Source organism: Asparagus officinalis, chromosome 7 (genome assembly GCF_001876935.1).
Source record: "Asparagus officinalis chromosome 7, Aspof.V1, whole genome shotgun sequence".
In the NCBI taxonomy this organism is placed as follows: Eukaryota; Viridiplantae; Streptophyta; class Magnoliopsida; order Asparagales; family Asparagaceae; genus Asparagus; species Asparagus officinalis.
The window spans coordinates 22,845,817-22,859,031 of record NC_033800.1 but is presented as its reverse complement, the minus strand read 5'-3'; the positions used below and the strand labels follow the sequence as shown (position 1 = coordinate 22,859,031).

The 13,215-nt window shown below is 36.2% G+C and overlaps 1 protein-coding gene across 1 annotated transcript in view; it reads right to left on the bottom strand.

The window, feature by feature from the left end:
• Window positions 1-11,943, bottom strand: part of LOC109846820 (synaptotagmin-4-like) — a 16,541-nt gene extending 4,598 nt beyond the window's left edge. Inside the window, exons 1-3 of the mRNA XM_020416063.1 lie at window positions 11,838-11,943; window positions 11,673-11,746; window positions 3,144-3,178 (exon numbers count right to left, since the gene is read on the bottom strand). Of these exons, the coding sequence (XP_020271652.1) occupies window positions 3,144-3,178; window positions 11,673-11,746; window positions 11,838-11,943 (215 nt within the window). The remainder of the gene's footprint in view (window positions 1-3,143; window positions 3,179-11,672; window positions 11,747-11,837) is intronic.

Sequence of the window (13,215 nt, the reverse complement as noted above, 5' to 3'; positions counted from 1 at the left end):
GAATGAGAACTGAAAGCCCTTATTTGTGGGTATTTGTGGGGGTTTTTAGAAAAAGAAACGGAAACGAAAAAAAATTACGATCAAGTAGCGCCTGTTTTAATTTTCAACGGGCTTGTTTTAATTTTCAGTCTCCCGCTTAAGTTTTAAACGCGCCAGAACAAAAAAAATTACGATCAAGTACTTATAGCATTTAAATTTTTTTAAACGCTATCAAAAAATAAGGCACATACGATCTATAACACTTACAACATAAACGCTATCATTCAACGCTATAAAAAAACAGCTTTGTTGTAGTGTCGGATCCCTTAGCTCCAAGGCTATGTGCAAGATCCGTAAAGTCTTCAAGGAGACTAAAGATCCAACCGTTCCTGAACCACCAAATGAAGTCTTCTCATTTGGACCAGATCTCTCGGATAGCCTCTCCTCTGAAGGAGTAGGCTTAGCCGCAACCAAACTTGTCAACCGAGTTGAAGGTTTCACACCCGCGCCAAAGCGACGGGTATTGGGTCACAAAAGGCTCATTGCGGTGACAAACTCGATCAACACACACAGCGACACTGCAAAAGCCTTAAAACAGGCTAAGAAGAACGTCACTCGATGAAGGAGAAGATCCCGACGACGGGCACAACTCTGAGAGAGACGATCCTCCAATCAAAGCAAGCCTTACATTGATGAGCCCAAATACGAGCCCCGCGTGATCCAACTTAAACACAACCCTCAAGAGAGCGTTCCAATATCAAAACGCAGCCCTCAGGGGCACATTTCAACATCAGAACGCAGTCCTCAAGGATGCGTTTCAACTCCAAAATGTAGTTTTTCGGGATGTGTTTCCCAAACAGAATACAACTCTCAGGAATGCATTCCAGAACCAAAATACATGTCTCCAGACTGTGTTAGTCAGCCTGAACGTAGTTCTTAAGAGAACGTTTTAGAATCCAAACACAAGTCTCAGGACTGCATCGACCAGCCAGAACGCAGCCCGCAGAGACGTGTTTCACCAGCAAAATGCAGACCTAAATCCTGCGTTCTTTAATCCAAACACGACCTTCATGTTTCGTGCGCGATGTGTCAAGTCGTGTTGAGGGTGACCGACATGGACTTCAAACAACAGATGCAGGCCTAAATAATAAAACCAAATACAGAATCTGATGTATACCATAGACCTTCGGGATGCTGCCCCGAGCCCCGCTGGGGGGTAGTCTACCCCTCCCGACCCTCAACAGGGGGTGCGTCGCCACCTGGACCCCCGCTCGCTGATCGGGCAGTGAAACCCCCGTACTGGGTTATTCATAGCGTGACTAGATTGATGGGCGGACATAAGAAGTCTACGGATTTAAGGCATCTTAATAAGATCCATGTTCACCAGGAACCAGTCCCGTCCAATCATAGGCAGGGGGTTCCAGTTCACACCTCACGTTCAGTGAGTAACTCATCTCAAGCCTCCGCAACAAACTTGAGAGAGTTCATATCAAGAGAAAGACTGATACCAGTCGTTCATTCATATCAATGTGAATAGCTGATTTCTGCGGTCCTCTTGGGATGTTAATGCTGCTCACATGCAACCAAGCCTATGGGGTTTGACCGATTGACCAATGTCGCGTTACCCAATAAACGACGATGTTCTCACAAGAAGAAGACTTCAGAGGATGAATATCTTAGAGTCATTTCTAACATGGTCGGTAGAGGGAAGTCATCAATTCCTAGTTCTGATAAATAAGAAATGAGTCGGTCTCCTAGATTTAAAGAGATCCTGAGTGAGTTTGAAGGAATCTATCAACACACTCGAACTCGGAAGAGAGTCATACCCCTTGTTGATTATCGAAGATTGGCCAGAGGAACTAACTCTGATGATGAATACTCAGCCATCACAGAGTCTCAGTCCTACAGTTCTTTTGTGGAACACGAGAGCTCCACTTATATAGCAGGATATCATGAAGACCTCGTGAAGAGATTTGATGAGCAGCAAGTCATGATCAAAGCACAGCAGAAGACCATCAATGAACTCCGGATCCAGATGACTCAATTTGTCACAGACAAGGTCAAATCTTTGCAGACAGATTCACCACCCATGCAATAATCTTCCAGGAAAGGAATATCATTTTCATCCCGACCTCACACAAGCCAAAAGAAGGGAAAAGTGGTTGATGATGCTGCTTCTGACCAAGAAGCTGACAACCTGGAATCTTCCTCTGATGAAGGAAGAGAAAACGAGCAGAACCTCTAGTCTGCAAAAATGGAAGAATTAGAAGCTCGTCTTAATGCCATAGCCCACAGAAACGAGCTCCAAGATGAGGGAGTTGTTAGGCCCTATCCTACCGAATAGGATACAACCTCTTATCCTTCAAAGTTCGAAGTCCCGACGCTACGAGCTTTTGACGGTACGGGATCACCGAACCAACATATCTATCATTTCAAGTCACTGGGAATGTGATATCGAACGATGTTATATTGGCTCGTTTGTTCATTAGCACCCTCAAGGGGGTTGTCTTTAAATGGTTCATGAAACTGCCCGCAGGATGTATCCAAAAGTGGGTGGATCTAGAGAGACTCTTCCTGTCAAGATTCTTTAAAAACGATACAGAAGTCTCCATCCATACCCTTCTCATCACTAAGCAGAAGAAGAGGGAGCCCGTCAAAGTCTTCGTCAAAAGGTTCCGAAGCATGGCTCTTCGACATTCGTCGGGTATGACACGGTCTACCCTAGTGGAGACCTGTCAACATAACTTACATGCCAACTTTCTAACACAAATGAGGGTTGCAGACTGTCATTCCTGGAGATAACTAATCTCTCAAAGTGAACAGGCTCAAAAAATTATTGCCAAGGTCAAAGCTGAAGAACAAAGTAAGCAGAATCAACCTGAGCAATGGGACCAGGCTCAATCTTCCCAGTCAGAAGGTGAAAATATTGTGGTCACTGAAACTAATCCTCTTCAATAGGACGATGGGTCCATAAAAACTATCACGTTAATGATTACATCTGATAGTCCATTTTATCCAAAATCCCCAACCAATCCTCTTCAATAGGATGTCAGTTCCATCAAAACTATCACGTTAACAGTTACCTCTGATAGTCAAACTCGTCAGATAGTGGTCTACCAGGTGATGCGCCTCTATTCCGACTTAATAGATAGTGGCCCACAAGACGATGCGTCATGTCTACCCCTTTCTTCTTCCTCTTCTAAGTCTTAATCAAGACCGGGGGCTGGTTACTTGGAATCCACAGGATTAAGAGTAACAAATCTTCTAAGTTGTTATGTTCAACAAGACACCTCTGTCAACTACAAAATTCTTCCCCTACTAAGTCTTAATCAAGACTGGGGGTTGGTTACTTAGAATCCATTGGATTAAGCGTATCGAATCTTCCTGTCAATCCTCTTCAATATGATGACATGTCTATAAACATCATCGAGTTAACATTACACTTCTGACGATTTATATCCCCGTGAAGTATAAATTCAGCTTGCATCAGTCTCAATTTGTCATGTTAATATCACACCTCTAACAATCAACTTATCGTCTCTCTCCAATAGAGCGATAGGTCCTTAAAATTGTCCCGATCGTAACAAATTCTTGTCACGTTAACATCACACCTCTAACAATCCACTTATTAATCCTCTTCAATAGGATGATAAGTCCTCAAGGTTGCTCCGATCGTAATAAATTTCTGTCACGTTAATATCACACATCTGACAATCCACTTATCAATCCTCTTTAATAGGATGATAAGTCCTCAAGGTTATTGCGATCGTAATAAATTCCTATTACGTTAACATCACACATATGACAATCCACTTATCAGTCCTCTTCAATAGGATGATAAGTCCTCAAGATTGCTCCAATCGTAACAAATTCATATCACGTTAACATCACACATCTGACAATCCACTTATCAATACTCTTCAATAGGATGATAAGTCCATAAAGTTACTCCAATCGTAATAAATTCTGTCACGTTAATATCACACCTCTGACAACCAATCATTTCATCACATTAATATTACATCTCTCATGACGTTATGTTAATATTACACCTCTGATGACCAAATCAATTTATTGACTCTCTTCAATAGAGCGATAGACCCATAAAATACTATCACGTTAATATCACACCTCTGACAATTAATCCTTTCATCACCTTAAAATTACACCTCTGATGACGTCATCTTAACATTACACCTCTGACGACCAAAGAAACTTATCGACTCTCTTCAATAGAGTGATAGCCTCATAAAATACTGTTAGGTTAACATCACACCTCTAACAGTCAAACCCCCAATGAACTTGTTAATCCTTTTTTAACAAGTATAGCAAGTTTTTATTATAAAATCCCAGCAGATTAAAGATTTTTTGGAATTATCCTAGTTATAATAAAGAAAAATTTTGAATTTTACTCTAAGTAAAAATTCATGCCAAGTTAATACTACACCTATGGTATTTCTAACTTTCTTTCAGTGTTTCAAGTGAAGACATAACACAGAAAGAAACGAAGGCAAAGACTATGTATTCAATATTGTAGTATGTTGTTATTAATAATACCAAAATCCATGCCTTACACGCACGGATGACTTTATCTTGATCTCTAATTAGAGATAAGTCTTCATCTAACACATATTGTCGGATAACCTATTCCCGTAATAATGATGAAGTCTACGTATTCAACATCGTAACACTAAAAATCCATGTCTTTCACGCATGAGGGATTTTAGCTCGATCCCTAATTAGAGATATGCCTACACCTAACATGCGTTGCCGGGTAGTCTATTCTCGTGAAATTGACAAAGTCTATGTATTCGGTATCATAGCACTAAGTTTAAGAGAGTTCATTCTTTTAGCACAACGTTACATGTGGAATGGACTTAGACAATCCACATGCTAGCCCGACTCAAACGGTAGTCGGTAAAGACTTATCAAATCCGTTAATGGTTGAGGGTTTACCAAAAATCCTATGAATATTTGCGGGCCCATCAGCTGAATGGATGTGAGCCGCAACATGACGTTTGAGAGCTTCTGCTCATGAGTAGCATGTACCATCCCTACGGTTTCTCTTCAAAGCTCATCCTCACACGGGTCCTGCGTGGCAAATCCTTTCAACCAAGATGCCTTCAAAGCAGGTGCAGAGAATAAATCTTTTATGGTAAGGAATCAACAGCTTCAAGATCAGAGTTGAGATCCAAAGTATTCCAAAAATTCGTCCCAGTCAACCGTAAACTTTTAAAAACTTTAGAGGGGGTTCTGTAGGCTGTCTAAAAATTACTACAGATAGTTGATCTCCATCAAACACCGATGATAAAAATTACAATTTGACGGCTTTTAGAAGGTTACAATTTAAAAAAATTCACGTAGATCGATGAAGGTTACAATCTGACGACCTTCACAGCGAGAATTACAATCTGACGATTCTCACATTTCAAGGAGCTAGAGCGAAGATTACAAAATGACGATCTTTGCAACGCTCTGACAAAACTGATTACAAGTCAACGATCTCTTCAGATCCAAACGCAGAGCTCATTGTTGCGTTTTCACTCCAAAAGGCAGGGTTCATCGCTGCGTTCCAGATCTAAACGCAGAGCGTTTATTGCTGCATTTTCAGCCCGAAACACAGGGTTCATCGTTGCGTTCCAGATCCAAACGCAGAGATCATTGCTGCGTTTTCAACCCGAAACGCAGGGTTTATCATTGCGTTCTAGATCCAAACGCAGAGATCATTATTGTGTTTTCAACCCAGGGTTCATCGCTACGTTCTAGATCTAAACGCAGAAATCATTGCTGCACTTGCAGCCCAAAACGCAGAGCCCAACTTTGCGTCCCAGGATCAAGATGCAGATTTCATTCCAGAATGTGAACTTCGCGTTTGACTGGTTCAAACAGAACCTGAACAGTTTCAAAACCAATTTTCCACTTAATAAGGGCAGTTACACCCCATAAACCCTCGTTAAGAAGAGATTTAAGGGGGTGGTTACACCCCTTAAACCCCTATAAATAGTGGGTTCCACCACTGTATCTAAAAAGGGGGAGGATCAGAGCTGGGGAAAACGAGGTGATCAAAAGAGGGGCTTTGGCAGAGGCTTTTGGGAGATATTCGATTATCTTGGAGCTTCGGTAATCTTAAGCGATCATCCTTAGAGTTTTAGAGCTCTGGTACTTGGGTTAAAACCAATTTTCGGTTCAAATCAACTATTCTACAGAGTTTAAAACTCGTACTGAGTTCCCAAACCCATCAAGAGTTCTGTTCAAACTTGCCACACAAGTCCTCCTCAACATCAATCAAGAGAAAGAAACCATGTTCCAGTGAAGTGAAACATTCAAATCGTCAACAGGATACAAGATCGAAAACCCATCGACACCAAGAAGAACCCAGTTTTAAACAAAGGGAAGGATCTCCGTCGATCTTTCTCTCTTTTGTAAATCGGGAATCCGATACAAGAAAATTATAATTTTTTTTCTAAGTTGTTAGAGAGAGATTGCATCGAGAAAATTGAAATCTATTCTTTTTCTAAGTTTGTTAGAGAGGATAATATAAATTCATTTTCTTGATTTCTTCTTTCAATTTTCCCACCAAATAATAGGAAAGAAAACCTCTTGGAATAACCAAAAGATTGTCAAACATGACTTGATCCCAATTTACTTAAATTTTGACCATTATAGCATATACGTCTAAGGCAAGATCTTGAGATAGGAAATGAAAACTTCCAGTTTTAGGAAACATATTATAAGCAAGGATTCTTGCAATGAAACAGGGAATAAGTCGAAGTTTGTTTGAATGTTGCAAGGGTAATCCTTGACCGGGGAGTAAAATGTGATTAGCAAGTAAGTCATGATCCTTCATCTTGATACTACGAAGAAGTACACCTTTATAAGGGATATTCAAAATTTTACCAAGGGATTTTAGAGTTAATTTTATTTCTATTCCCTTAACAAGTATAGAAAGTTTGTCGGTTTTACTAATAGTTTCAAGACGAGTTATATTGGTGAAAAATAGTTTAACCAAAAGAGGATAGTAGGGTCTTCGATTATCAGAGGAAAACAATTTCAATAATCCAACATTTTCAAAGTAAGAACTAAAGTTATGTAATATAAAATCCTCAAACTTGACAAATCTACCCTGTAGAATCTCAAATTTTGAGATATTTTTAAATTCATCAAGTAATTTAGGACTTTACAAATACATTGAGTAGTCATAAACAATGTTGAAAGGATTTTGCTTGGATTTCTTAGATCTAGACATAATTTCTCAAAAGAAATTGAAAGAGTAAGGAGGAAAGAACTTACACAGATCTGAAGATTGCCCTAGAAGAGGAATAGTCGACTATAAATCTTAGTAGTCGACTATAGGAACTGAAACACCTTAGAATTATAAGAAGTGGGAAATTTTTTGAAGAAGAGTTAAAAAAAATTGGAAGCCCTAGTTGTTGGGTTCGACGGTTCTGAGTGGGAGAAGTTCTTGTTGGTTTTTGGAGAAAGAGAACATGAGTAGTTGAGGAGAGTTAGGGTTTTTGTCTTAAAGAAACTTCAATGGTCAGGATTTAATCTTAAAAACAAATAAGTGGTCAAGATTTAATCTAGAGAATATGTGATAAAGGGTTAGGATAGATCAAACCTATAATGAAAGGATGAGATTCATCTAACTTAAGTTAAATGGGTATTGGGTTTCAGGTATTATAGATAAAGATCAATTAAGTGAAAAATCTGTGTATGTAGTAAAAAATCTGTGTATGTAGTCGACTATTTAGCTTACTAGTCGACTATTCTGTTCTTGACAGAGTTCTGTTAATAAATTTTTACTCTGAGTAGTCGACTATTTAGCTTACTAGTCGACTATTCTGTAAATGACAATGTGTCTATTTCTAATGTGTTGGCCTTCTTGTTTTGATGATGTTTAACAAACAATTTACCACTAATGTTGTTTGTCTAGTATTTATGTTTTCGTATTTATTGTAGACAAACAACGCAGTTGGAGGATGGATGGAATAGCGCTTCAACGACGATATCAAATGGAGGTTGGCGGAATTGTGGAGTGAAGCAATATACAATTCAAGTTAAAGATCAAGTTCAAGCTTCATCCGCAAAGTGTACCAAGTCAAGCTTATTGAAGATCAACATCGGCTTGGGTAATCTAGTTCAGGTTTTATATTATGTGGGTTAGATACTCTAAGCTCAATATCATATACACACACATATTTGGTTTCTAAGCTCAAATATTGTATTCTCAGTTTATGGACTTAACAATCATCATATACATATTTTATTAAGTCTATATAATCATTGTGCAAAGTTTCAAAACATTGTTTATGTAAAACATCAAACTTCATGTATATCACTTTTTTTCATGTTTTGAACACTTTTGCAAAATAATGAGATTTCACAATTGGGAAATGCAAATTGGAAAATTCTTTTTGTAACATGTTCAAAATATCATTTTAAAACATTTCTCAAAGTTTCATCAATTTTGGAATTGATTTGTTATGTTTAAAGGAATTTACAAATTCACATTTTCGTTCGTGCACATGTTCGTGCATGTTTTACAAAACTGATGAGTTTTCACAAATGGGAAGTGATATTTGAAAAATTATTTCTCTGACATGTTTTCAAATCGGTCGACCGACAGAATTTCCGGTCGACCGACGATGGCTTTTACTGTTTCCAACGGCTAGTTTTTGTACCGTTGGCTGGGTCTTTTGGTCTTTTGTTTTGGGTGTTTTTGGCTGAGCTTTGAGTGGGTATATATACCCCATTGCTGATGTCTTTTCAAGTTAACTAAGAGAGTTTTTAATCAAGTTTAATAAAGTTTTTAACAAGGGTTTTAGTTTGGTTTAAGTGTGTTTAAAAAGCTTTTAAGCAAATTGAGAGTTTGTTTTTGTGATTCAATTCTACAAGAGCTTGAGGAGATCATCTATTGGTGTTTGGGCATTCAACTATTCTCCCTCCAACTCTTGATATATTGAGAAGTTTTCTAAACTCTATTTCTAGCTTTTTTATATATTTGATTATCATTGTTATTAAGCTAGAACTACATTGAGTTTAGTTTTGATTTATATCTCTTTGTTCACACACAACCTTTTGAGCTTATTGTATTTACATTCATAGTATAATTTAGGGTTGTGGGTTTGTGACATTGAGAGTGAGCTTAATTGAGTTCTCACCTTGTTTTGAGAACAATCATTTGTCATATTTGTGCTTATTGTGAGAATCACTTTGTAATACACTTGTACACCGAGTGAGGAGTGTGTGGTGAGAGTCGGGGATCGTCCCAAGAGGAGTGGCGTCGGTTGACGTGCCTAGGGAGAGGTTGTAACCGAGCACTTGAGGGAGACACGGCTAGGTCCAACACTTAGTGGGTGTAGAGTGTGATTGCAAGAGTGTGAGTTCTAGAGTTTTCGGTTAGCTAGAAAACCGAGTGTGTAGAAGAAGTTCCGGCTTCCAAACCGGATTGTGTTAGTGGATTTCTCCCCAGGAGTGGGGAGCGGAGACGTAGGACGGAAGGTCCGAACTCCGTGATCATATTGCTTGTTTGAGTGTGCTTTGGCGTTCATTCATATTTATGTTCATATCTTATATCGTCATTGTCATTAGCTCATTATCTATATCATCCACTATCTAGTTCATATTGTTTACCCCTTGTGTTAGTTTATATATCCTTGCATATATATATAATTCATCATCTAGGATATATCTCATTGTTTATATTGCATATTCTTGCACATAACTCTTTGTATATCTATCTTGCAAGAATATATTTGTTAATTGGTTTTAATTGGCATTTAATCGGATTAGATTAGCATAAGACCCTAATCACCCCCCTCTAGGGTCTAACATAATGAGTGTCAGAGAAGTCGACTATTAAGCTTATTAGTCGACTACAAATGCAGTGTATGCATATATTATGATTTAAAAGTTAATTTAAATCTAATATTGAACAAATACCTAATTCCCTTCTTAAATTAACAAAAAAATCTTATTTTAAGGGTTTAGTTAGTATATCTGCAATTGTTTATCTATTAATATAAATTCTAGTAAAATATCACCCTTAAGAACATGATCACGTAGAAAATGATGTCTTATATCGATATGTTTTGTACGTGAGTGTTGTATAGTATTTTTAGATAATTTAATAGCACTAGTGTTGTCACATAATATATGTGAAGTGGGATACTTAATGTCATAATCATACAATGTTTGTTTCATCCACATGACTTGTGCACATGCTGAACTAGCAGCAATGTACTCTGCCTCTGTTGTTGATAATGACATAGAGTTTTTCTTTTTGCTGAATCAGGATATTAGTGAATGTCCCGAAAAGTAACAAGTACCACTAGTACTCTTCCTATCGGATTTGCATCCAGCAAAATCAGCATCACTATATGACATTAAATCAAATGTGCAATCTTTTGGATAAAATAAATCAAAATCTGATGTATGATTTAAATATCTAAAAATTCTTTTTACAGCTTTAAGATGTGATTCTTTAGGATTTGACTAATATCTAGCGTATAAACAAATACTAAACATAATATCAGATCTACTAGTAGTAAGATAAAAAAGTGATCTAATCATACCTCGATAAAGTTTTTGATCAACATTCTTACCATTCTCATCCTTGTCAAGAGATGTAGTAGTACTCATTGGTGTCTTTTAGCTTGCAGTATTGTCCATCCCAAAGTGTTTAAGTAAATCCTTTGTGTATTTGCTTTGGTTGATGAAAGTTTCTTCCTTTAATTGTTTAATTTAAAGTCCAAGGAAGAAATTGAGTTCACCTATGTGACTCATTTCAAATTCTTTCTGCATAGACTTAGAAAATTCTTGGCAAAAATCATCGTTAGTAGATCCAAATATTATATCATCAATATAAATTTGAATTAAAAGAATATAATTATCAATTTTCTTTATAAAAAGTGTAGAGTCAACTTTTCCAATATTAAATCCGGAATTCAAAAGAAAACTCTTTAATCTATCATACCAAGCACGAGGTGTTTGCTTTAGACCATATAAGGTTTTCTTTAGTTTAAAAACATGATCTGAATAATATTCATGTTCAAAACCTGAAGGTTGTTCTACATAAACTTCTTCTTTAATAAAACCATTCAAAAATGCACTTTTTACATCCATTTGGTAAAGTTTAAAATTCATATAACTAGCAAAAACAAGTAGAATTCGTATGGATTCTAAACGTACTATAGGTACATAAGTTTCATCAAAATCTATTCCTTCTTCTTGATTGTATCCTTGTGCAACTAATCTTGCTTTATTTCTTATTACTTGTCCTGAAATCTATTCCTTCTTCTTGATTGTATCCTTGTGCAACTAATCTTGCTTTATTTCTTATTACTTGTCCTGATTCATCTAATTTATTCCTAAAAATATCCTTGTGCAACTAATCTTGCTTTATTTCTTATTACTTGTCCTGATTCATCTAATTTATTCCTAAAAAACCATTTTGTTCCTATTATAGAATGATCTTTCGGTCTAGGAACTAGATCTCATACATTATTTCTAACAAATTAATTTAATTCTTCTTGCATAGCAATTAACCAAAAGTCATCTTTACATGTTTCATCTATATTTTTGGGTTCAAAAGTAGAAACAAATGATACACAAGAGAACAGATTTAATTGATTTCTAGTCTTAACATTATCTGAAATATTACCTATACTATTATCATGAGGATGATCTCTAACTTCAACATATGCTTTTGGTAAATTATGTAAGTTATCTTTAACAGACATATCATCAATGTTATTAGCAACAAAATCTATAATATCATCATCATCAATAGATACAATAGGAGTTTTTGAAAAAGATTTATCAAATGAAACATGCAAACATTCTTCTATGTGGATTACCTACTATTCCAATACCGCTAACGTTACCCTTGTTGTTGTCTCCAGATGTGACTGTTCCACCTTTCTTGTTTTGAACCGAAGACAACATATTCAAGTTTTCCGTCATATGCTTAGAACATCCACTATCTAGTATCCATTTCTCTTTTCGAGATACTTAAAATATAGACATGTAAACATTGGTACCCTTTTATGTTGGGTCCTTGGGATTAGCTATTAGGAGTCTAAATTCACTTGGAATTTGGTTTCCCCTTGTTAACATAAACATAATTAGAAGAATTGCATACATTTATCTTAAAATCTAAAATATATACATCTCTATCATGCAAGCAAGTATCTTTAGGCACCCAAATAAACATAGATTTTTTATGCAAAGATACTTTAAAAGATGATGTATGAGAATCATTTCTAGAATATGAGAATCCATGATTATTCTTAACATGAGTATTCATAGATAAAGGTGCATGGACTTTTCTAACATCTTTAGTAAAAGAAGATGATGCATGATGTGTCCTAGTAACATATTCATTCTTCTTATGAACATATCTCAATCCAAATTTTTGATTAGAAGACTTTTAAAAAGATAATAAATCAGTCAAGTCTTCTTTCCCTTTGTTAAACTTGTTAACATTTAAAGATAACTCTTCATATTTAAATTTGAGTGAAACTATATTTTTATCTAAATCTGAAATACGAGTTTTCATGATATCACATTCAGATTTGAGATAAATATTATTATCAGTCAATAATCTATTTTTAGCAAATAACTTATCATTTAGTTCCTTCAATTCTTCAACTTGTGAGGAATTTAAAAAGATTAATTCTAAGTTTAATTTCTTATTTTCATTTTTTAAAATCTTATAATTAGAATTCAAATCCTTAAATTTAACATAAAGTTCATTGAATGCTTCTAATAACTCTTCATTATCTAATGATTCAATTACTCATTTTCGTGTGCCATGAAGCACATGTGAGCGGATTCTTCTTTCTGTTCTTCTTCTTCTTCCGAAGAGGATGCATCGCTGTCACCCCATGTCACTGCCAAAACCTTCTTCTTCTTCTTCTTCTTCTTCTTCTTGAAGTCGTTGAAGTTATTAAAGTTGATGGACTTTGCTTTTGACTTAAGAAGTGGACAATCCTTCTTTATATGTCCTTGTTTATTGCAGTTGAAGCACAAAGAATAACCATTAGTATTCTTAAACTTATTTGATTTATACTTACATTTCTTTAAAAATCGTTTGAATTTTTTTGTGATTAATGCAATATCCTCATCATCTTCTTCAGATTCTTCGGCTTCCGAGGATGTATTGAAGGCAAGAATTTTCTTGTTCTTTGGTTCCTCATCCTTCTTTCCGTCCTCGAGTTGAACTTTATATGCCAT